Source organism: Hipposideros armiger, unplaced genomic scaffold (genome assembly GCF_001890085.2).
Source record: "Hipposideros armiger isolate ML-2016 unplaced genomic scaffold, ASM189008v1 scaffold_839, whole genome shotgun sequence".
Lineage (NCBI taxonomy): Eukaryota > Metazoa > Chordata > Mammalia > Chiroptera > Hipposideridae > Hipposideros > Hipposideros armiger.
Genome location: NW_017732189.1, coordinates 214,210 through 237,520, shown reverse-complemented (window position 1 = coordinate 237,520; position 23,311 = coordinate 214,210). Strand labels below are relative to the sequence as shown.

Genomic DNA, 23,311 nt, shown 5'->3' with positions numbered 1-23,311 from the left:
AAAAAAAAATGTGAAAAGTACCTAAACAAAAAATCGGACCTAAACATGACTTTTTTCATTAAAACAAACTCCTTAAGTGGAAAAAGCCAATATGACTATTTAGTCTAAGGGCTTGTGGCTCCATTCCTATCTCCCCCTTTCAGTCACTGGATAGTGTGAAGCCTAAATGGCCTCATTCTGTTCAGTCCGTTAATGACAGATGGAAGCACCAGTGAGTGTTGCTTACAGAGCTGGAGTACGGACAAAGTTGAGGGGAACCTCACTTTTTTACTGTTTGCATTCTATCCGATCTATTCCACCATACTCGCCTCTTCATATGGTAGCTTCAAATACAATATGCAGAATACTTAGATATTGTTTTAAAAATTAAAAATAAAATGTAGTGATTTGATGTTAAATTTTAAAGTAGAAGAATGTATGAATAAATATGATAAGATTACAATCCACACAAAATACCAAGCATAGCCTTTCCTTCATCTTCTAATTCAAACCGAAGAGTCTGAAGTTCCTGTTCCATTTCTATCCGGAAGCCCTCCAATGACTCTCTGTGTGCATCTTTTAATGACTGAAGCTCTGCAGAATGCTTTTGTTGTAAATGGTTTTCAAGAGCCTAGAAAAGGAGAAACATTCAGATTATTATGTTAAAGTACAGGAAGGAAAATACAAACAAAATAGAAAATAATTACTAAAACTGTTATTATTTAAGAAAACATGGGATTTTAAATTCATTTACAAGAAAATTAGATATAAGATAATCACCATTAGAAAATAAATTAGTAGGGTCACTTCAGAACACTAAACTAATCATCGTGAAACCAGTTTGACTCAATGTATTGTGTTTCAAATGGGATATGGACCCTTGACCTAAGGCAGTTTTCAAATAGTCATTTTCTAAAGCTGCCAAGGGGTGTAAACCACCTAAAATTAATGAATAATTCCTCTGTGTGTACAAACAAAGACTTAGGAAAGAGAGGAGGAAGGCACTAACATGAAAAGGTCTCCTCCTGATTAGGAAAAATGAGGTGAGGGCTTTCACATCTCCACCCTTATCTTTTGCAGATATTTCTACAATCATTCTTAGCTCCTGCTTTATGAACAGAAGCAAATGCTCTGAGAGGTGGTAGCTGCAAAAGTAAGCTAAAGCCTTTCGCGGGATTAGTTTGGAAAGCCTAGTCAGAAGCTAGTCAGAGGCCACACTGCATGTGGCTAAGACTAAGAAGAAATAGGGCCACAGGAGGGAAAAAATAGAGCTCCAGGTACTTCAGGTTTGGAGACTGAATTGTGCCAGGAAGGGTTTTCTTATTGTAATCTATAACATGAAAGGTTTCTGAGAAAGGTGCCATATTGTAACTAGGGATGCATTTCTTTAATCACTCTAAAATGCTGTTTTTAAAAATTAGTATTTGGTTACTTATGTTCACTGTTTTAAAAGTGTTTTATTTCTGAAAAATAAAGCATAATTTCTTTGAATATAGGTAAAAGGATTTTTAGTTTAGACAACATTACTTAGGTAGCTTGGCTACCTAATAAATTGGCTACACACAATAAAATTGCAGATTCTGATTTCTTTTAAAAAATGATTCAAGTTTTCAAAAGACTAAATGTGATATGAGAGCTTATACGTTTTTATAATTCACAAATGGTAGCCAATGAATACATGATTTAGCAATGCAATGAGGCCTAACTTTTGTTTTTTTTAAAGATTTTTATTGGGGAATTGGGGAGATGGGAACAGCGCTGGGGAATGGAACAGTCAAGTTGCTGTCGTTTTGTTCTTCAGTCTAGTTGTGGAGGACGTTGCTTCACTGGCCCAAGTTGGCACCATCATTGCGCTCTTCCTGGGCGAGGCAGATCAGTTGCCGGCTTCTGGATGGCTGCTCACTGCAGCTGCTGGCTGCTCACGCTGGCTGCTGGCTACACACGGTAGCCCATGGCAACCCACTGCCACAGGGGCTGCAGCCGGCGACTCACAGCAGCCCAGTTCCAGGTTGAGCTGTTGTTCAGCATCTTAGCTGTAGAGGGCAGTGTCACTGGCCCTCATATGTGGCATCCGAACCGGGGCCCTCTGGCGTCCCAAGCCAGTTCTTAACCATCGTGCCACTCGGCCGGCCCAATCAAGCATAACTTTTAACCAAAGGGGTTCCCTGACCAATCAATAGACTTCAACTTATGTATAGGCAAGTTAACTGTTTTTAAAAGGATAGGACTTTCTTGTTTTAATTTCTTTATAACATGCCACTTCTTAAAACAGTGCCTGCACCCAAATAAAGAATTAAGAGACAACCTATATCTGTAATGACTACATATGTTGAAAATTATTGTTAGTAAAACTATATTTTTCTATCAATCTTTATCTTAATTACCTTAGGAGAAATTGAAAAATACAGTGTAAAGAAATGAACTATACCAAAATTCATCACACTAAGACTATGGCAAACTAACATTTTAACATAGAACTGAGTAATGGATCTGGGGAGATTCTGACATATAATATGATTAATCCAATGTATCTATGATCTCTTCTGAGTGATTTGCTTGTATCACTACTTTTCATATAGCCTTTGGTGCTCTATGTGGGGGACTGCACTATTTAAAAATGTCCCCGACTTCCTTTGATTGTAAATGTTATACATAAGAAAAAAAGTGTGAGAAAAAATAATCTGGGTTAAAAAATATGCAAATTCTTTGGATCCATGTATCTTTTATAGGTCGAGCCTGAAAAGAATAATTAAAAATATGATGAAAGACAGTATTATAAGTTCAAGGCAGTATTAAGTGACTATAGTGGTTACAGCTCAGTAAGACCACGCTAAATTTATTTAATCACTATTAACTACATGTAAACCAGATGACATATTAGTCTCATGATGAACTTGGCATTATGATGGGAAAGATTTAAAATGTTGGCCCTAGGGCTGGCTGAGTGGCTCAGTTGGTTAAGAGCGTGAGCTCTGAGCAACAGGGTCGCCAGTTCAATTACCACATGGGCCAGTGAGCTGTGCCCAAGCTGAGCTGCCACTGAGCTGTCAACAGGTGGCAGGATGGCTCAGCTGGTGAGAGCATGTACTCCTAACTACAAGATTGCTGGTTTGATTTCCACATGGGACGGTGGGCTACGCTCACCCTCAGCTAAGATTGAACACGGCACCTTGAGCTGAGTCGCTACGAACTGCTGACAGGCGGCCAGATGGCGACTGGACTTGGAGCTGAGTTAGCTGCACCCTCCACAACTAAGATTGAAGGACAACAACTTGGCTGTTCCCCTTCCTCAAATCCCCAACACTGTTCCCCTCCCCCAATTCCCCCAATAAAATCTTAAAAAAAAATAAAAAATAAAAATTAAAAAAAACTAAAATAAAATTGAAGGACAGATAAAGAGCTTCTCAGACAAGAAAAACTAAAAAAGTGCATTCCTACCATAAATAAAATAAAATAAAATGTTGGCCCTAGTCTAACTTGTCTCCTATGGTGTGTACTAGTGTATATGTTTAAACACTGTGACCACAAAGTAATATCCTAGAAAACACATTAAAATAAAGCCATGCATAATTTTTTGGAGCCAAAAAATGAATTCTAAAGAATTTGAAGACTAATTATTATTAGGCTGTTGGGTTACATTTGAATAAACGTCACATTAAACTTACTCTTTGTTCCTTTTCCTTTTCTTCTTCCATAGTTTGAAATGCAAGGACATGTGCTTCTTTTAAAGATTTATGTCTCTGTTGATGTTGTTCCTCTAATTCTTCAAGCTCTTGTGTAAGTCGTTGTCGTTCTTGTGTGAACTGGGCTTGCAGCTGCTGCAAAGAAGTCTGAGACTGGGAAAGCTGCATCTCCAGGTTCTGCTTCAGCAAGGAAATCTGTGCCACAGAATGATACATAATGGAGAATAAACACAAGGCATATTTCACAGAGTGCCAGTCTAAGGGAAAAAGCGTTCCAAAGATATTAACTATAGTAAAACAACTGTCTTATGAAAGTATCCACTGAAAATGTTTACAATATATCATAGATATCTAAACCTTTAGGTATCACTTTTAATTCTGTTTTCAGTTGTTAGCCTAGAAATAGACTGTTTAAGTGGTTTTGTTTGCAGACTCTAAAGAACACTGCAGCCCACATTTAGAAATACAATGAATACTTATGTTGTATTGCAATAAGTATCTGTAATATGAAATAAAAACAGAAGTCAACTAACATATTTAGTAGGTTATAGTCACTTCAACGAGATAGTGTGAAAAATTAAACCGCTTATTTGTGAGGCAGTTAAAGTTGAGTAGTTAAGGCTGTGGTGGCCTCCAGATTAAAATACTAGCTCTGCCACCTGCTAGTATCAACACCTCACCTGGCTTGAGTGAGAATGAAGTGTGTTACACAGAATTCACTTAGAACAGCTCCTGTCATGTAGGAAGCACTCGATAAAAAAAAAAAGATTATTTGAGGATTAAATAGCTAATCTTCATAAAAGAGTTATCAGTTCATAATTTAGAATCCTTGTGTGAAAAAAAGATTTTTTAAAAAAATTTTGATTTAATTCCAAGACTTGCAATCAAAGACTTGCAAACCTTCAAGCTGTTTAAAAATCACAATTCTCTAGTTATAGTCTTAAAATAATGGCAGGTGCTTTTATTTCACTATGGAAAACTAATTTGTCACTCCTTTTGAAAATGCAACATCGCCCTTAGTATGTCTGCATTGCTTCTGTTTTAAGATACTTAAGTTCTTTTAAAGAATAAAAGCACAAAACACATGTAAATATATGTATGAGTATACATCCATATGTTCACATGTGTGCTTGATGAGACAATTTAGTTTAATCTACTTCTCTTTTCATATACAGGAAACTGTAACTTGAAACTCGATAACCATATTCTTAACAGAAGTCTGAATCTAAGGGGAAACTTAGGGAAACAAGATAAAAAGTTGTCAAATGAATTCCATTAAGTAATTTAAGGCTGTATGTGTTCATATACAAGCACAACTGTTTCTATGGCCAATAAATCCAATGGAAAGAGGAAACTTTACAGGGAGTTTTGTAAATGGGAAAAGACTTTCATTGGAGTGATGAAGGGCAGATACAGACTGCCTCACATGTATCACAAAGGAAGGTACTGGGAAAGAACGAGAAAGGGTGAAGAGTCACCAGAGATGCAAAATAATAAAGAAAAAAAGAAAGGAGGAACGGAAGACAGGAAAAGGTCAGAGGCAAGTGGCAGGAAGCAGTCACAGGCTAGTGAGCTTAGGCTCGATAACTAGCTGTCGGGAAGGGTTTGGGACAAAGTTCTAAATCAGGATGAGTTGTAAAGGTCACACATGCCTTTACAGAGCCAGTCAAGCCCTGGTGAGAAATGATAGAGCTGACACAGACGTGCAATCTGTCTTAATGTGTTTCCAAAGAAGTGGCTCTACCTAGTGAAATTTATCTGAATTCTACTTACTGATTTCTACACAGACCTAAGTTATTTCCCTGTGAAATAGGAGCCCAGGAGCCGCAGCACTCACTCCAGGCAGTGCCTACCCCTCTAAATGGCAGTGGCACCATACTTTACAACTGGAATAAACCCTGCAAGTGTGAAAATGGCAGGGGAATGTCACAGCAACAGCTAAGGCCATACTTGTCACTTAGGAAGACCAAGGCAAATTATACCACGTGACTTCTCACCATTTTATGCAAAGAAAATTAGGATGAAATGAATATTAAGGACAACCCAGAAAGAAAAAATAAATCACAAAAGGAACCAAAATGTGTGCTTGTGAACACTGGTATGTAGCTAGTAGAGTCATTTTCTTCCCAGCCAGCTGGTTCTCAAGTAGAGAAGCAGCCTACCCACTCTCTTCCCCAGTTCAGCTCTAGTCTCAGGCCTAGCATAGGGACCCATGTGACTAACTGCCTTGTCTCTGGTGACAACTTGTTAGTCATTTCCTCACATTCCTATATATATATGCTCTATTACATGTCAAAAATGATTGACAGTCAAAGCTATTACTTGGCCCTTGGCCAAGTGAGGACTCAAATCCACCCAGCCAACCAACTGCTTCCCAAGCCGTGTGCCCTGGTATGCATCTGTGTGCACCCAAAAGGAATGGGCATGGGATTTGCACACAGGCGCCATATGGGTGGACAATGGCCCTGGAGCCTGTCCTCCAATTAATTGTGCACTTTGGTTAGTGGGAAGCTAATCAGCTCATAGCAGTGTATCTTATTTTCTGCAATATCTACTTCAAAAGTTCACCACATTAAAAAGAGAGCTCCTATGTTAATTTGACTACAATTTGACTCACATTTAAAATATTTAAGGATGAAATTTATGAAGAAATATAACATTTAAAATGCATTTAGTACCACAGTAATGTAATAGTTATACATTTAAAGTCTAGCACACTTTCAAACCTCTCTAGCTTAAATAAAATATATTTTACATTATAATATACTTTACCTTGAAAAAACTCCAATGCAACATTTTTTCATTTTAGGATATATGATTAATGTTTGTATCTATACTCAAGAAAATGTAAAGTATGTGCAAAAAGACATTATCATGCAATTTAGTATTTAAATATACTTAAGACATTTTATATAAACTTTGAAAGCACACCAAAATAATATTAAAGCTATCTAAAATCTTTGGATTCATGCTCAAGACAGTAACATGAATTATATGCAGAAAGCCTTCATCATGCAATGCAGCATCAAAACATTTTGCTCTTTTTATAAGTAAATTTGTACAATTGCATTAAATTGACAGCCTTTATTCAGCATGAAAATTACATGGCACTTTAAAAGACAAATAATGAGCAAAGCAATGTAAAATGAACTAATGTTTAACAGCTGAGTGTAGTACACTTTATGAAAATATGTTAACATAAAACTTCATTAATTCAAAATAAAAGAGAACAAAGAGATTTTACATTAATTTGGACAACTCTGATCAATATGTTTATAACAGAATTATACAAAGACATCTGTTAAATAAATGAATGAGAAACAGTAGCTGCTTCAAATTACATATTCAAATTATGTAGTATATGGTATTAATTTCTACATGTTATAATTTTAATGCAAAATATTTTGTTGATTTTTAAATAAACCAAAAAGAATCCTTCCTTCAGAAAAAAAATTTTAATCCTCATTTTAAAAATTCTTACCACAGCAGTTTAAACATGAATTATATAATATGTTGTACTGATCAACAGGTACCAGATAATTTGCAAACAATTTTAAAGGTCAAACTGCATGAATAGTAAGTGCTACCTTCTGACTTTTACCACTTAAAATACTTGTTTTTTGGAAAATAAAGTGTAAAAATTTCAAAAAGACAAAATTTAAAAACTATAGATACATATTCTGAATAAAGGAAAGCTTTATCTATTTCCTACAGAGAAGCTTCACAGGATTCTATGTCTCAGCAATGGTGCTTGAATAACTCCCTCAAAATAGCAACTGAAACATCAAATGTGAGGTACTGGATATGACAGGATGCCAACATGCAACGTGCCATTAATTATGTACATCCAACCTACCACTTTTGGATTTTCATGCACTGTTTGTTTTTTTTCCTCCCCCAAAATATCAGCTTTGTTACAAAAAGTATACAAACAATTTGTCCTCAAAACGAAACATTTCTTGAGATAGAAAATGTAACTGTGGTTCTCAAATGTGGCTGTGTATCAGAATCATCTCTGTGGATTTTAATAAATATACTTGCCCAGACCTGACCCCTTCATATTCTGATTTAATAGGCCTGGAGTTGGGCCCAGGCCACCTAACATACTTTTGTTCCAAATTACCAAGGTAATAAGTGTTCCTTATGAAAAATATTTTAAAATATAGGACTTATAAAATAAAAGGGAAAGTCTCCATTCCCTTTCCTCTCCAAATCCCAGTCCCTGAGGGTGATCAACGTTAACACTCTGGTATCTCCCCAGACACTCATGACTTCTCACTCATTATATAGCTGCCTGTTTGTTTTCTTTTGCTTTTTTACTACATCATTGTGACTGATGTACTCTCTACATTTGGTGAAAATTCGTCCCCCACCTGTCACGATCTGACAAAATATTGGCTATGTCTTACATACACAAGTTACTTGGGGGCCCCAGGAGACACCTCAAGAAACAGGTGCTTAACATTCAGTAACTGAAACAGACCCACAGGCTGCTGACTGGGACAGACATCCCATGTGTATGCCACAGAGGGTTAAATACCTCTTCAAATATCAAACCATAAGAGGTCCTGACCTGCATGTGTTGATATGTGATGGAATGGCTTTTCACATACCCAATTCTATGCAGCTTCCTCCAGGATGAGTATACTCATGGATTTAGTCAGTGATGGTTAATGATTTTTCCATTGAGGCGGCCAAGGAGTTTGTGTTGTTAAAGGTTTATTTCTCCCTTCATAGTGGTATTTATGGGGTACACATATCCATGATAATTAGGTATACCCCATTCTTTTCAATGACTACATAGACTTCCTACTACAGGTACTGTTCCTTGCCTCCTGGACAGTCAGTATCTTCCTTTCTTTTCTCCCCAGTTAGCTGAACACTTGAGTTTGTTCAGGGACTGAATGGAAATCTCTACCTTAAAGAAGATAAGCCCCTCCCCCAGCACTGAGCGATAGTTATGCCTGAAGTAAGTAAGTTACAGAAATCTAATTCTAAGGACATGTCACCTGCTTTCATTAATGAGCTAAAAGAAAGTATGTGGGGAATTTTGGGGTAAAGATTTTATTTCCTGATAAAAGCAGAAAATACTTAAGGAGCGCCTCTTGCATTAACACAGTTGTTCAAGAATGTGATAGCTGGAGCTGGAGCAGCCATGTTGCAACTCTGACATGACAAACTGATGGTCAAAAAGTTAACACACTGAGCATGGCGAAGCAGAAGTTCACAAAAAACCTGAGTTCTTAGTTAAATATGCTGACAACTTAGCCCACTGTTAACTGGGTGTTCTGCTTATAGCCAAATGCATTTTAACAGAAATAATGCCAAAATATAATACACTATAAATTACTTTAATCCTTCCAGATGAAAATTTAGATTGTCTCACCTAGTTTTGCTACAAATACTGCGTAAGCGCAAGCAACGCATACGCACACGCGCGCACACACACACACACACACAACCCCCAAAACAAAACCCAAACGGTCCGAATATGTGGACATATGAGTCTATTGGAAGGCTGCACACATTTCTTTTAAGTTTCACAGATGACTTTCATGCACAGTCACAGTTGAGAACCACTACCCTGGAGTTCATACAATTAAAAATTTTGGCTGCTTTTATTATAATCTTAAAGCAATGTTTAGAAGTCTTTGAGGCCCTGGCCTTCTTTTTTTTCGTTTTCTAAGATTTTTTTTTTGTTGTTTTTTAATTGGGGAATTGGGGAGGGAACAGCGCTGGGGAATTGGGGAAAGAAGAACAGACAAGTTGCTGTCGTTTTGTTCTTCAATCTAGTTGTGGAGGACGTTGCTTCACTGGCCCATGTTGGTATTATCATTGCGCTCTTCCCGGGTGAGGCAAATCGGTCGCTGGCCTCTGGACGGCTGCTCATGGTGGCTCTTGGCAGCTCACACCAGCTGCTGGCCGCTCACGCTGGCTGCCGGCTACACACGGTAGTTTATGACAGCCCACTGCAGCAGGGGCTGCAGCCTATGCCGTTGCCAGCGACTCACAGCAGCCCAGCTCCAGGTCGAGCTATTGTTCACCATCTTAGCTGGAGAGGGCAGTGTCATTGGCCCTCATGTGGGATCTGAACCAGGGCCCTGCTGCTCAGAGCTGGCATCTCAGCCCAGCTCTTAACCAATGCGCCACTCGGCCCGCCCGAGGCCCTGGCCTTTTATTTGTTCTCTGCTCTCAGTTCATTTTATGAGATCAAGGAGGAAAATAAAATAAAACATTATTTTCCTCTAGTAATATTATCTATGGCCTTCTCTATTGTAGCTTTTATCAATTTATCAATATCAGTAAAGTGTTTATCTTGTGCTTCTGTGTACTTTTTTGAAGAAGGCTGTATGTACATCACAATTTTTCAAAAATGATTTGTTTAGGCAAATCAAAAATGATTTTGTGTGAGTGGGTTCGTTCATTTTTGTAAACAAGAAAATTTATAAGAAAAAAATAATTTGAAAACATAGGATACGTAAACATAATTTTGTTTTTCAATAAATTATAAGTATAGAATTGTGTTGGGCTATAACATTTATCAATTTTGACATGAAAAGTAAAAAATTATTAGAAAGTCTAAGCGATGATATTAATATTCAATTCAATTATTTCAAATATATAAAGCAACGTTAAAAATTGCTAACACAGGTTTAGTAGAGGACAATAAGGATAATTTATTACTATGTAACAACTTATATAAATGCTCATGTAAAATGTTTGAAGGTTCCTGAATATTTTAATTCTTCCAATAGTTTTTTTCTTTTTAACCACTAATTTGCTATTTTTGAAAAGTCTAGCTAAAAAAAGTAAATTTAAGCTTGTTAAATAATGACCATTCTGAAAAAATTCTGAATTGTTCATAATTTTTTGGTATTTTCTAAAGACCTATAAACTGAATTTATTAAGAACCACAATAATACCTGCTTAATGTCCTTAAGGTATTTCTAGAATACGTTCCCAATTAGTCTCTCATTCTTAGTTGAAAAAAATTAGAAAGCTTTTATAAAGAACAGAAGTATCAAAAATCACGTTTTTTAGAACAAGATGGTATAGAGTGGAAGCTTCTTGAAAAGAAGGCTGGGTAAAGACAATGTGAGGAGGGGGTGGATAGATGATCACACTGCTGAGCAACACTCTGACAAGGTCATATTTTGTTTGGATGATGACACAGTGAAGAGCTGATCCTCAGTGGCTATGATGTTACAAAGGAGAATTAACTAATTGGGATTTTGCTGTGTTATGAGCCCCTTTTATTTTTCTGTAAGAGATGAATCAAGGTATTCTCATTCCAGTTACTAATAGATTTAACTTCAATAAGGTTGTTTTTATTTTAATGAACACTTTTTCATTTATAACTATTAAGAAAAAAGTGACTGTTGTCACAAGTGTTCTGAAGTACAATTCAATCAATTTTGACAATAACCATATCTTATTTGAGTTCTTTTTCTATCCCAATTAGCTCATACATCAAAAAGTCTGGATTAATAATATAGCAATCAAATCCAAATTCTAAACAATGTTCTGTGTGACTGTTAAAAAGAATTTCTAAATGTAGCCTTATTTTATCAACATTAAGATAATTATCTTTGTTGCTTATTTTTAAATGTATGAAAGAAAATGGTGTTAAATGTACTTGTGTGTTTCTAATTATTTTTTATGTAGAAAGCAAAATTGAATATGAAAGATAGATACAATTTTTCTTACATAGTAGAAAGAAATTAGGGAGGTATGAAGAGATAGTTTCACTCCAGCAGTATCAAAACTTCACAGGAAATCTCTAGACTCAAAGCTTTGACTCTTCTAGTACAGGAATTGGCAAACTACAGCCTGTTTTTGTAAATTAAATTTTACTGGGACACAGCCCCACAGATTCGTTTACATACTGTAGGTGCCTGCGTTTACATGACAGCATCAGAGGCTGGCAGCTCCCACAGAAACTGCATGGCCCACAAGGCCGAAAATATTTACTCTCTGGTCCTTTTAACAGAAAAGGTTTGCTCATCTCTGCCCTCAGATATCAAGAAAAATATTCAAAGATGTTCAGCTCTCTGTTATCTTATTTTAAACAACAAATTACGTATGGGTCTGATATGAAAATAAATCTCATTTTTTCCCCTCTAAACACCAAAACAAATGTTCAATCGGTGTTTAAATGGAACATTACTTTGAAGCTTAATTTCTGCATACTTGAGTATACATAAGTAAAAAACAATAGCTTTGCTAATTCTTAGGAAAGGGTTTTACTCCATTTCACTTTAAATCTTTTAATAATTATAACATTATAATGTAAAACATGCTCTGAACCTGATGAACCTTCACAACTATCTAATCCTTTTAAATAAAGATGTCTATTGATACTAATTTTTCAAAAACTAAACTAGTTTAACTAAAAAAGAAATACATTTACATTTATTTTCAATTCTATGAGTGTCAACTAGTCAATAGTTTTTGAAAAATATTACTGTATCTTTCAAAGTAAACATTAAAATAACGAATTTTATGTTTGAGATGTAAAATCTTGCTTGGCTTTATAATAAATATATGCTTCTTAATACAATGAGGTAGATGTATGCACATACGCAAATGAATGGCTGAAAAAAAGCTTTTATTATCCATATACAAAACATGTCTTATTGAATGCCAAAGTGTATTGTTTTATATCATAAGTTGAAGCTTTAAAGCAGTGATGCTATTTATGCAAAATCAAAAGTGCAACATGCCCTAGTGTACAAACTGTAAGTGCCGCTCACTTACATTGTTGATAGATTTATGCAAAGCTTCACCCAGAGAGTGCCGCTATGAAGAAAAGATCACAGGAATAAAGGGAAACATTCAGAAATCAACTAAGTGAAAGAAAGAGGGATAAAAAGGGAGAGTAAAACACAGAACATTAATTATAATATGTGCAAGAAAAAATAAATTGAAAACAGTTCTGAGAAAGAAATTAGACAAAAAGAAATTTAAGACATACAGTCTAAATTATCTGTAGTCCCTTAAAACAGTGTCTGATGATTGTGGGCTTGGCAGACTTACCTATGAAAAATACCGAAGGCTAGTACATATAAATCAGATGATGGTTATTGAAGGACCGAGACGGAATATTACTGCTCTAAATTTTTTCCAGAAATCTACATTATTGTGCTTCAAAGCATTACACTCAGTATTGGTGTAGGTTCATGAAGGATTTCTCTTAAGAGAAATAAGCAGATGAGAACTGAAACACTAACTTGATTGACTATATAATTTGGGGGCCAAAAATAAATAAGAGATCATCATTGAAAATGTAAAGATTTAGTAATAATCTGGTTTAGTACTGGGAGAAAGAAAGAAGAGCTTTCATATCTTTTCAATCCTATTTTCTAGGACATGTTTGGGAAACTTATTTATGATCTGGGTTTATTTTTCAGAAGTTCATTGAAATTTTGAGTGATAAACTACTGGAAAAACCACTAGGCACCTCTCCCTCCCCCCAAATATAGGGAAATAATGTGATTTCCTTTTCAATTACTTCATCTTTTTGTCCTCCAAAAATACAAAATAATACTTCATTTATATTACTAAAATAAATAGAAAAATTCCTGTAAAATAGTGTTTACTTTGGATAATAATCAAATTCTCAGACAGAACACAGTTATCTTTTTATCCATAATATGATTATTCCTTGGTGTGTCATAAAGCCAGTTTTTATTTAGTAAGCAATTTTTTAGTAATAATTTAGACTAATATACTTTAGGACTGAGTTATACTAGAGTTGGAAAAATAAGTTGAGAAAAAAAGATTCTATTCAATTACTCCATAACTTCTCAATTTAAATTTTTTCACTTTTATACATATTAGCTACATTAATTTTATTTTTACTTTTTTCCTTATCCTTTCTCATACTATTAATAGTCTTTATATACTAATAAGACACAACTTCTGCAGACTTCACAAAACTTAAAATCTGAGGGACTTTAGTAGTAGTTTAAGAAAATCTGAGGGATTTTTAGTAGTAGTTTTTTATCTCTTTGCACTTTTCAGAACTCATGTCCTAGTCCTACAAGTTAATCTAAAATGTATGGAATTTATTTATATGAAGTAGATTTTATTTTTCACTCTATAAGGTATCATCATATAAAAATATATATGCTATTGAAGATCCCTGAACTAATTAAAAAACTAACCAATATGACAGAGCAGCGAGTGGCATGCCAGGACTTCCCCTTAGGGATTTTAGACTTTATACAATAGAAGTATATTTGAACATTTGGAATCTAAACTCATGGGCATGACCTCTGTCAACATACCACAGCAGGCCAGGGAAGTATCTCAAACAAAAGGCGTGGTCCCTAAACTATGACCTGGGGTGCCTTGTATCACAGACCTGGCTATGGCAATCAGGAAAGGTACAACTAGTGATGTAGGGGGAAATATCATTATCGGTTAATACATAAATGAAGTAAGGTTTATTTTTTTCATTTAAAAAATATTTATTAGAGTGCTACTATATTCCAGGAAATACTGTGAGTGCAGAGTGAGATAAAGTTGAATAAAACAGTAAAACAAACATACAAAAAATAAGTAAGAAAAAATTTGTGATAAATATTATGATTTTAAAAAGGTTGATGAGATAGGAAATGACTGGAGGTGATACTGGGTTGATGGTAGGAAAGATCTTTTGAAAGAGTGACATTTAAACTGGGAATCAATGAAAAAGTCAGCCACAAAATGAGATGACCTTAGGGAAAGAGCTTCTAGGCAATTGGATCAGCACAAAGACCCTGAGTGGAAGTGAACTGGGCGTGGCTGGGCCTGTGTGTGTCCGGTGCTGTCAGTGAGGCTGAAATGAGGTGGGAGATAACTGCTGGGGCAAAATGGCTTAAAAACCTGTAGACAATGAAGGGGTCAGAATAAGAGCCTTAATGCAATGGGGTGCCCTGCGAGAATTTTAAGCAGGGGAATGGCATGATCTGATGACTTAAATCATAAAAGATCACTTCGAGTGCTGAAGAAAAGGGAAATTGGGGAAGTTAGATAGAAGGCCATTATAATAGTGGCTTCCACTAGTGTCACCAGGGGAAATGGAAGTGGATGGAGCAGGGGTATGTTTTTGGAAGTGGAATAAACAGGAATGAGAGATTACAGGAGAGGTAAAGGAAAGAGAAATCAAGGATGACTATTTTTTTGTTTAGAGCAGCAAGCACTGCCAAAAAGTGAAGATGTTGGGATGGGGTATGGAGAGTGGCAATCAATACTTCTGAGTCAGATGTGCTAAATTTGAGATGCCTGTTAGCCAACTGAGTGATTGTGAGTTCCGGGGAAGGGGTCCAGGTTGAGGATTTTAACTTTGGGTGCCACTGACATATAAATGGTATCTGAGCTACAAGACTGGGTGAGACCTCCCCCCCACCCCCAGGAAATGTCTGCTTTAAAGAAAAACCAGATAAACTATAAATCTATATGCAAAAATTTTATTTGGCAAGCATTCTACATGATTGAGATCCATGTTAATAAAAACCGATGTCCTGTATAAGTCTTTCTTATTTTAAAGCATCTTAAGCTTCTTGTTAGTTTTTGAGATGAGAGAAAAGGGCCTCAAGAGACCTTCACAACTGACAGCGATCAGATACTTCAACGTAGACGCACAGAAGGCTTACTGGATGTGTTTCAGGGTTTGCATTCTTGAAGGATGGATACAATCAGACTTTCAGGGAAGTGAGGAAGAAAATGAAAAATAACTAAAAAAAATGGATGCCATTAATTAGAAATTTAGAGCTTTGCACATAAGAAACCTACATTCTGAGGAGTAATCTCATTCTAAACCTCAGTTCACTCATTTAGAAATCAGCAAAAGGTTTTACAAATTTGCGATTTGCCAATTTATTGGTATATAAAATGTGAAATCCACTGAATGACAAGCTTTTAGAGGATGGGACCCAGGTCTTAGAAATATTTTGTATGTGACTCATAATTTGGTACCTGGCACAGAATAAAGGGTCAAGAAATGTTTATTATATAAATGTTTATTAATGAATGACATGGATTTTTATTATTGAGTTATAGTTTTCACTACTTTCTACCTTACTTCTCCCTTCCCCCATAATAACAGAAGTAGTAAAGAGAAGATTCTAGATAACTAAGAAGTTATATAGGAAAAAATATATATCGTGCAGAAATCCTATTGACAAAAGCCAACAGATTCTAAGACTTACAAATGTAACCTCTCAGAGATCAATTAATGAGTATACTAAATATACTAAAATTTGTCCAGAAAATACTAATCTGAACAAAAAAAAAATGCTGCCAAGAAGGAAGCAATATTCATTGAACGGCACCTGTCCTGTCTTACCCTATTCTATTCTCCAATCTGCAGCCAGAGATTTGAAATTACAATATTTGAATAGTCCCCGCTCCCAATTAAAGCCTTTCAATAGCTCCTAATCATTCTTTGGATAAAGTCCCAACAAACCAAACAAGGCCCCATAGGATCTGACCCTGCCTGCCTCCCCAGCTTCCTGGCCCACTACCTTCCGGGACTAAGTAAGGTGTTTGGGGACCGCCTTCCTGAGGGCCTTTGCATATACTCCCTCTCTGCTCAGAATGCTGTTCTTCTCCTGGCCTGACTCCCGCTTCTCTTCCGGGTCTCAGGTAGAGGATTCCACACTCAGCGAAGCCTGCCCCAAGTTCCCAGGCTATGTTAGGTCCCCATGGTACACATCCTTGGGTGCCACGGTTGTAATGAATTAACGTGTCACACTGTTATTTCTATTTGCCTTCCTTTTTGCCTTGTGAGCAGTGGAAAGGCTAAGATCATTGTGACCCCACTAGTGGTGTGGCACAGTGCCTGGCATATCAGAAGCACTAAATTTTTGACAGATGTCAAAATGTCATCAAATGTCAAAAGATAAAATAAAATTCTCATTAACAAAAGAGATGTCATTTACTAAATTATAACTTTCTTGAAACAATATGTACACTAATCTTACATCAAAATTCAAGTAAAACAGGTTAAAGTTTAATAAAATATTTCAAAATGCAATATTTAATATACAATACTGTAATTTTTTAAATTACGTAAAGTCTTTTTCTAACATTAATTTCAAGTATGCTAATAACTAGAGAAAAGCAACCCACAAACCTAAGATTTAGAAGTGGGAGTCACAGCTTTAAAAATTCTCTAAAAGCAAAAAAATAGAAAAAAAAGTCACAAACAATTGTTCAATACATAAACTAAAGTACTAATAGCAAGCATATAAATGAACTTAAGGTGGAGACAAGCTGATGTAGCAGGTAATTCAACACTTTTCTCAGAGTCTTAATTAACTTTGTAATCATATGTCCATTGAATCCTTAAGATACAAAATATTTTAATTTTTAGAATCTTGTCATTTGAAATAGAAATAGATTAAGTTTCTTTGTTACTGCATTTTTCAGGTGTATTCTGGGCCCAGTACCTCTGAAAGCACGAAATGCTCTGCATTTCATCTTACTTCTGTATTTTGCAGAATAGACACATGCTCAGTACACATTAATAACTACCCAATATTTAAAACACCTCTTTTAAGCTAGCTATAGATTTCATAGTTCCATCTCTTCACTCTTTTCTCCTGAACATGTCGATTTAAGAACCAGATAGGCTTAAATTCTAAAAAGGGAGATTTTGGTAGGAAAAAGAAAATTGTATATTTTTAGATTTGCAAGTTAATTCAGAAAACAATTTAGTATTGTTTACCTTAAAAGACAATAAAATCTCAAGAAAGAATACCAACAACACGGGTCTGATAAAAGACGATATAATACAGTTGAAGTAATGATGTAATTCATTTTTTTGACTAAAGAGAAATGAAAAACAAACTTACATAATTACTAAGGAAAATACTGCAAATTAACTTTGAATCCAGGAACTGAAGTAGGAAGAATAAGGAATAATGGACGTTGGTTGGTTTTTGGTAGACTTTAATTACATTCCACATTTTCTGAGAAAGCAAAGCTGAAGTCAGACCTGCTCATCTCGCTCTCATTCCCAGGTGGCTTTTCCTTCTCCATATGCGCTTTCGCTTCACTCTTCCTGCTTCTTCCTTTGGCTTCCCTTTTCCTTACCCCAGCCACCTCTTTTCCCAGGGTTCAGGCTGGATCTCTGAGGTTTGTTCTACATAATTTCCTGCTCTCTTAACTTCTAGGGAGGGGATTCAGGCCCTTCAACTTCCTCTTTGGTCGCTGTGCTTTGGTTTTGTTCACTCTATTCAACAACTATTGAGGGCTGATTATGTGCCAGGCACAGTTTAAGCCGCTGGGGATGCAACGGTGAACAACACAGGCAAAGATCCAGCTTTCAGGGAACTAAGTTCTAGTAGGGAAGAGAATCAATATGATGCCATGTAGTAATAAATGTTTTGAAGAAACACAAAGCAGGCTGTGGGACACAGAGCGATGGAGGGTGCTATCTTAGAGAAACAGATCAAGGAAGATCTCTTTGAAGAGTTAAGATTTGAGCAGTATATTGAACAAAGTGAAGGAATAAGCCCTATAGATCTGGGGAAAGCGTGATTCATGTGGAGGGACCGGCAGATGCAAAGGCCCTGAGGTGGACTGAGCTTGCTGGGTGTGTTCCAAGTAGTCCAGCATGACTGGACAAAAGGAAGGGAGAGAGAGGCAGAAATGATGTAGGCAGTGCAGCCAGAGGCCAATCCTGAGGCTACTGCTAGCTGTAGGGAGAGTGTGAATTGTATTCTAAAGGTTATAGGAAACCCCTGAAAGGTTTGAAGCAGGAGAGGAACATGATCTGATTTAGTATTTTAAGAGCCTCACTTGGGCTGGATGGAAACAATTTGTGGGTGGGGGAGGGTAGAAGCAGGGAGACCAAATGTAGATTCCAGCTGCAGTGCAGGAGAGAACCGCAAGTGGCTTAGATTAGGATGGCAGTGGGGGAAGAAATGGGCAGATCCTGGATGCACTCTGAGGGCAGAGTAGAAGGACATGCTGATGAGCTCACGGTACAGTGTGTAAGAGCATCAGAGATGGCCGAGCAGTAAATGGATGGCAGCATCTATAATAAGAGACATCTGGGGGCCGGCCGAGTGGCTCAGTTGGTTAAGAGCTCGCTCAAGAGTGTGAGCTCTGAGCAACAGCGGTTCGATTCCTGGCCCGAGCTGAGCAGCCACTGAGCTGCCAACAGGTGGCAGGATGGCTCAGCTTAAAAACAAAACAAAACCAAAAAAAACCTCACAAATATATAATAAGAGAGGTCTGGCTCAGGTTGAGCGGTGATGGCGGGGAGTATGGTGTGTATTCAAGAGCTCTGTTTCAGACACTTGAGTTTAGATATTTATATTGAGTGTCTCCATTTCATCCTCACTTCAGTATCACTGCCATATTAAGCTTCCTAAAATAAAATTCTCAGCATGTTATTACCTTATCCATTAACCTTAAACAGAGTTTTAGAGCTTATTGAGTCAACTTTGGACTCCTAAACCTGGCAGTCAAAGTGTTTCACAAAGACCTCTCTCCCAAGCTGCCCCCACCTCTTGTTTTTCTGTATTCCTCATATGCCTGGAAAATAAGAATGTATTCAACAAAATGTTTGTTGAATGAATAAAAATATTTGTGTTCATCCCTCACCCTATTTAAGTCACACTAATGATAATCTCCTCAATGAAGTCTTTCCCAATCATAATCGCTAAGAGTTATATTACTTTCTCTACCAGAAGTTCTCAACCTGGGTCGCAACCCCTCTGGGGGTCGAACGACCCTTTCACAGGGGTCGCCTAAGACCATCGGAAAACAAAAAGATACTTACTTATGATTCATAACAGTACCAAAATTACAGTTATAGAGTAGCAACGAAAATAATTTTATGGTTGGGGGTCACCACAACATGAGGAACTGTATTAAGGTGTCACGGCATTAGGAAGGTTGAGAACCGCTGCACTCTAGTCTCTTTCCCTGTGGTATGCTGATGAATGTTTAACAGCTCTCTGAAAAGCAAAGCCCTGATGTGTATGTAGTATTTGCTGATATCTGTGCAGCAAATACCCCACCACAGATGACTCCAAACCACCAATATGACGCCCCTGAATACAGGGTTGGGAAGACTGCACACACCTGGCAGTTGTGATCCGGTCGGAGCCGGTGCCTGCACACCGCGGTTCCTACAGTACAGATGGTCCAGGTCATTTAGAAAGTCACTTACTGCACTGTGACACCTACTGTAGGTATCTGTATACATACCTTCCTCCTGCTAAATCATAAATTCATGGAGGGTAAAAATTGTGTCATTTCTTCTCTGCTCTAGTAGGATAAAATACAGGTACGCTAAGGCACAAAAGCAGAATCATGTTCAGGTCACTGAGAAGTAGTCAAAATATGTGAAAATGAAGCTCGTCTGATACCTTTTATAATATATGTTTCTGCCTAAGCCCTGGCTGTTCAAATTCTATTCCCCACTTTTATTCCTTCAATATTACTGAACCCCCAAGCCAGGTCTGTTTTCCCTAAGTGCAGAGCGGTGCTGGCAGTGCTAGGGATAAGGGTGATGAGTGAGGCCATAGCAGTGAGTAGAGTGAGATGGTTCTAGGGGTCAGGGCTGGGGGTGGAGCGTGTGAGGAACAGCGTTTAGCATGAGTCAGGCAAGTGGAAAGTGCTAGCGCAGATGTCAGAGCACAGGCTGTAGGAATCCATCCAAGAGTCATGAGAACAAGACCCAAAGGGCCAAGGAGGAGTCCCTTTCCATAGCAAAGCTGCTACATGTTTTGTCACCTCACACGTCTGGAAGGAGTGAAACCTTGCTAACATAATACCCACTTTTACTTTAATGTGGAATCCTTTGCTCAGTTATTTTCTTAACTTTCTTCAGATACAGACAATGCTGGAGTGCAAAGGCTATTTCCAGTTTACCTACAGTGATGTGTATGCCCTGTATATTTTAGAAGCGGGGAGAAAGGAAGATATTAGAATTTTCAGAAATGGCCTGATGCCACAGAGCAGCGCAGAATAGTTTTGCCTTTGTAGGCAATTAATTTTTGGTTATCTTCATAGTTATGGTTAATCTGCCTTGAAAACCGATTTAAAAATTATTTCTGTAAAGCTGGCAAAAATTGGAGCCAATATGTAATAAACTGTTTTATAATACATAAAACTAGAATAAGATGCAAAGCATTATGTCCTCTCAGGAATGAACAATGCAGAACAGACATCCAAAAAAGAAAGAGAGAGAGAAAGAGAGAGAGAGAGAGAGAGAGAGAGAGAGAGAGAGAGAGAGAGGAAGAGAGAGAGAAGGAAAGCAGGGATGAAATCTGACAATTGAATACAAGACAGAATAAATGAATAATGAATAAAATAATTTAATAGAAAATAAGTAGAAAACGTGGTGGGCCCTCTTTACAGTGCCAAATCCAGCCAAAACATATCTAAGTTCAATACTCTTTGATTGAGAACCAAGACAGTCCTTTAAGGACGTTTTTCACCGTCATATAATTGAACTAGTTAAATCTTCCTAGATACAGAAAATCAGAGGAGTGGCACCACTCTATCCAGTAAAACCTGCCCTTCTAGGTGCCTAAGTGGTGCCCAACTTCTGGTGAGAGTTGTTTCCTTATTCGTACTTTTATCTGAGTTTCAAAGGGTTCAAATTTATTCACAAAAGCATACACGCACGCGCACACACACACACACACACACACACGTATGCATACTCCTTTTTCAGTGACATTATGAACTATTATGAAATACCAGAACCAGATTGGCAGGCCCCTAGTACTCTTGAAAGACACTGCATGTATGTACCTATGTAACAAATTATCTAACAAAAAGTCAATCCTGTTTATTTAGAAGTTCATCATGATCTCAAATAGAAAGATAAAGGTGGATTTCTAGCACTTAATTACTGAGCTGCTTCTTGTCCAAGTTCTGCACTGGCTTATCAACTGGTGACTCATGCAGTCAGTCTTATTTAATTACTGGCTTTGCAGGGAATGCAAAGAATTCATAAATATAGAAGTTGTGCAAATGAGTGAAGATGTGCAAATTCATTTAATTATAGTGATAAATGCTCCGGAAATAAGCAGGCATGGTGTAAGAAGACAAAATTAGGAATACCACCACCTTTTGTTTGTGTCATTTTGAAGCATAACAGGCAATATTCTATTGGTGAGAAGGAAATAAATTACTCACTTCTGGTAAATGGTTTAAGGCAATTAGAACACAGTTAATATATTTTACCTTCTGTTGCCCAAATGCTATCTACTGGCTTGAAAAACAGATTTTACACTTTCAAAAAACAGGTAATTTTTAAATTTAAAATGTTTAATGTGTTCAGTTCAAATATTAAACCAAAAAACTGTAAATTCTTCTCAATATGTAGGACTGTATATAAAACATAATTTTTACCACAATTCAAAAGTTTATAAATGTCTCCTTGATTTATATATATTTTAAAAATTTTAGGAAGCACCCTTCTAGTTGTTACATGGGATGCTGCCCAATTCATGAATCACTTAATTAAAGCCAATCAGATCTTCAAAAAATTTTTTCAAGTTTGTCCTATGAAAAATAACAAAAGACAGTGAATTAGCACACAGGTTTTATCATACTTCCCTAGCTAAAGAAAGTCAAAGAAAATGAAACTTCATAACATAGGCTACTAATTACCTGGCTTAAGAGGTCTTCTACTTTCTTCTGCCATGAATCTCTGGCTGCATTTTTCTCTCGCTCTTTTAACTGCAAAAGTTGAGACATTGCTGACTTCTTATCCTCTTCATGTTGAAGCCTTAACTCTTCACGAAGTTTAGAACATTCTTGTCTAAAATAAAGCAAATGCATTTACTTTTTGTAAAGGGAATTGTTTCTCTGAATAACTGTAGTATAGTTGTTCACATGTTTCCTAAGCATTTAATTAATTTTCCTCAAAAGTCAACTCAGAATAAGAGTTGATTATTTTATAGTTAGGGAGTATAAGGTAAATTGGTAATTAACCCAAGATCACAGATTTATCAATTTATCAATGGCGGAAGAGGTACTAGAACAAATAAGTCTTCTGACTTCAGGTTAGTACTCTGCCTGTTTTATATTCAAGGAAATGAAATCAGAAAAAAGTAACCTGTATTCAAGCGAGAAAAAAAATTCCAATTTCTCTGCTTCTAGTCATGGGAAAAATTCATTAAAAATACTACTACGTCTTTAACAGTAAGACAATATAAGCCACAGAATAGAAAAACATTTTCTGCATATCCGGTATTGATAAGATTACATTACGAAGTAAAAAAAAAAAAGAAATGTACCTAAGATTTTCAGTCCATTTTATTTCTAAGTCATGAGCCATTTTGTCCACTCTGAGCTTCTCTTCTTCTTTCATGGCAGCAAGCATTTCTTCATGCTGCTGCCTTTCTTGTTCTAGCTCACCCTGAAGAATAAAAATGTTTCAGTGGACATGAGTCTTCAAAAGTAAAATCAAAGCTGGTTATTTCAAATAAGCAGAGTGCTTGCATTATAACTTTTAAATTCTTACAGCACAATAATTGATAGCGCTATCTATGACAGTTACTTATGATTTTCTGACAATAAAATAAATGTACACATTTTATTTATTTATTTATTTATTTTTTTTTTAGATTTTTTATTGGGGAATTGGAGGATGGGAACAGCGCTGGGGAATTGGGGGAAGGGGAACAGAC

General features: G+C 36.6%; 1 protein-coding gene across 1 annotated transcript in view; it reads right to left on the bottom strand.

Annotated features, from left to right (window-relative positions):
* FAM184A (family with sequence similarity 184 member A) overlaps positions 1-23,311 on the bottom strand; it is a 133,041-nt gene that overhangs the window by 21,491 nt on the left and 88,239 nt on the right. The window contains exons 7-10 of the mRNA XM_019629330.1: positions 22,919-23,040; positions 22,290-22,440; positions 3,645-3,857; positions 457-610 (exon numbers count right to left, since the gene is read on the bottom strand). Of these exons, the coding sequence (XP_019484875.1) occupies positions 457-610; positions 3,645-3,857; positions 22,290-22,440; positions 22,919-23,040 (640 nt within the window). The remainder of the gene's footprint in view (positions 1-456; positions 611-3,644; positions 3,858-22,289; positions 22,441-22,918; positions 23,041-23,311) is intronic.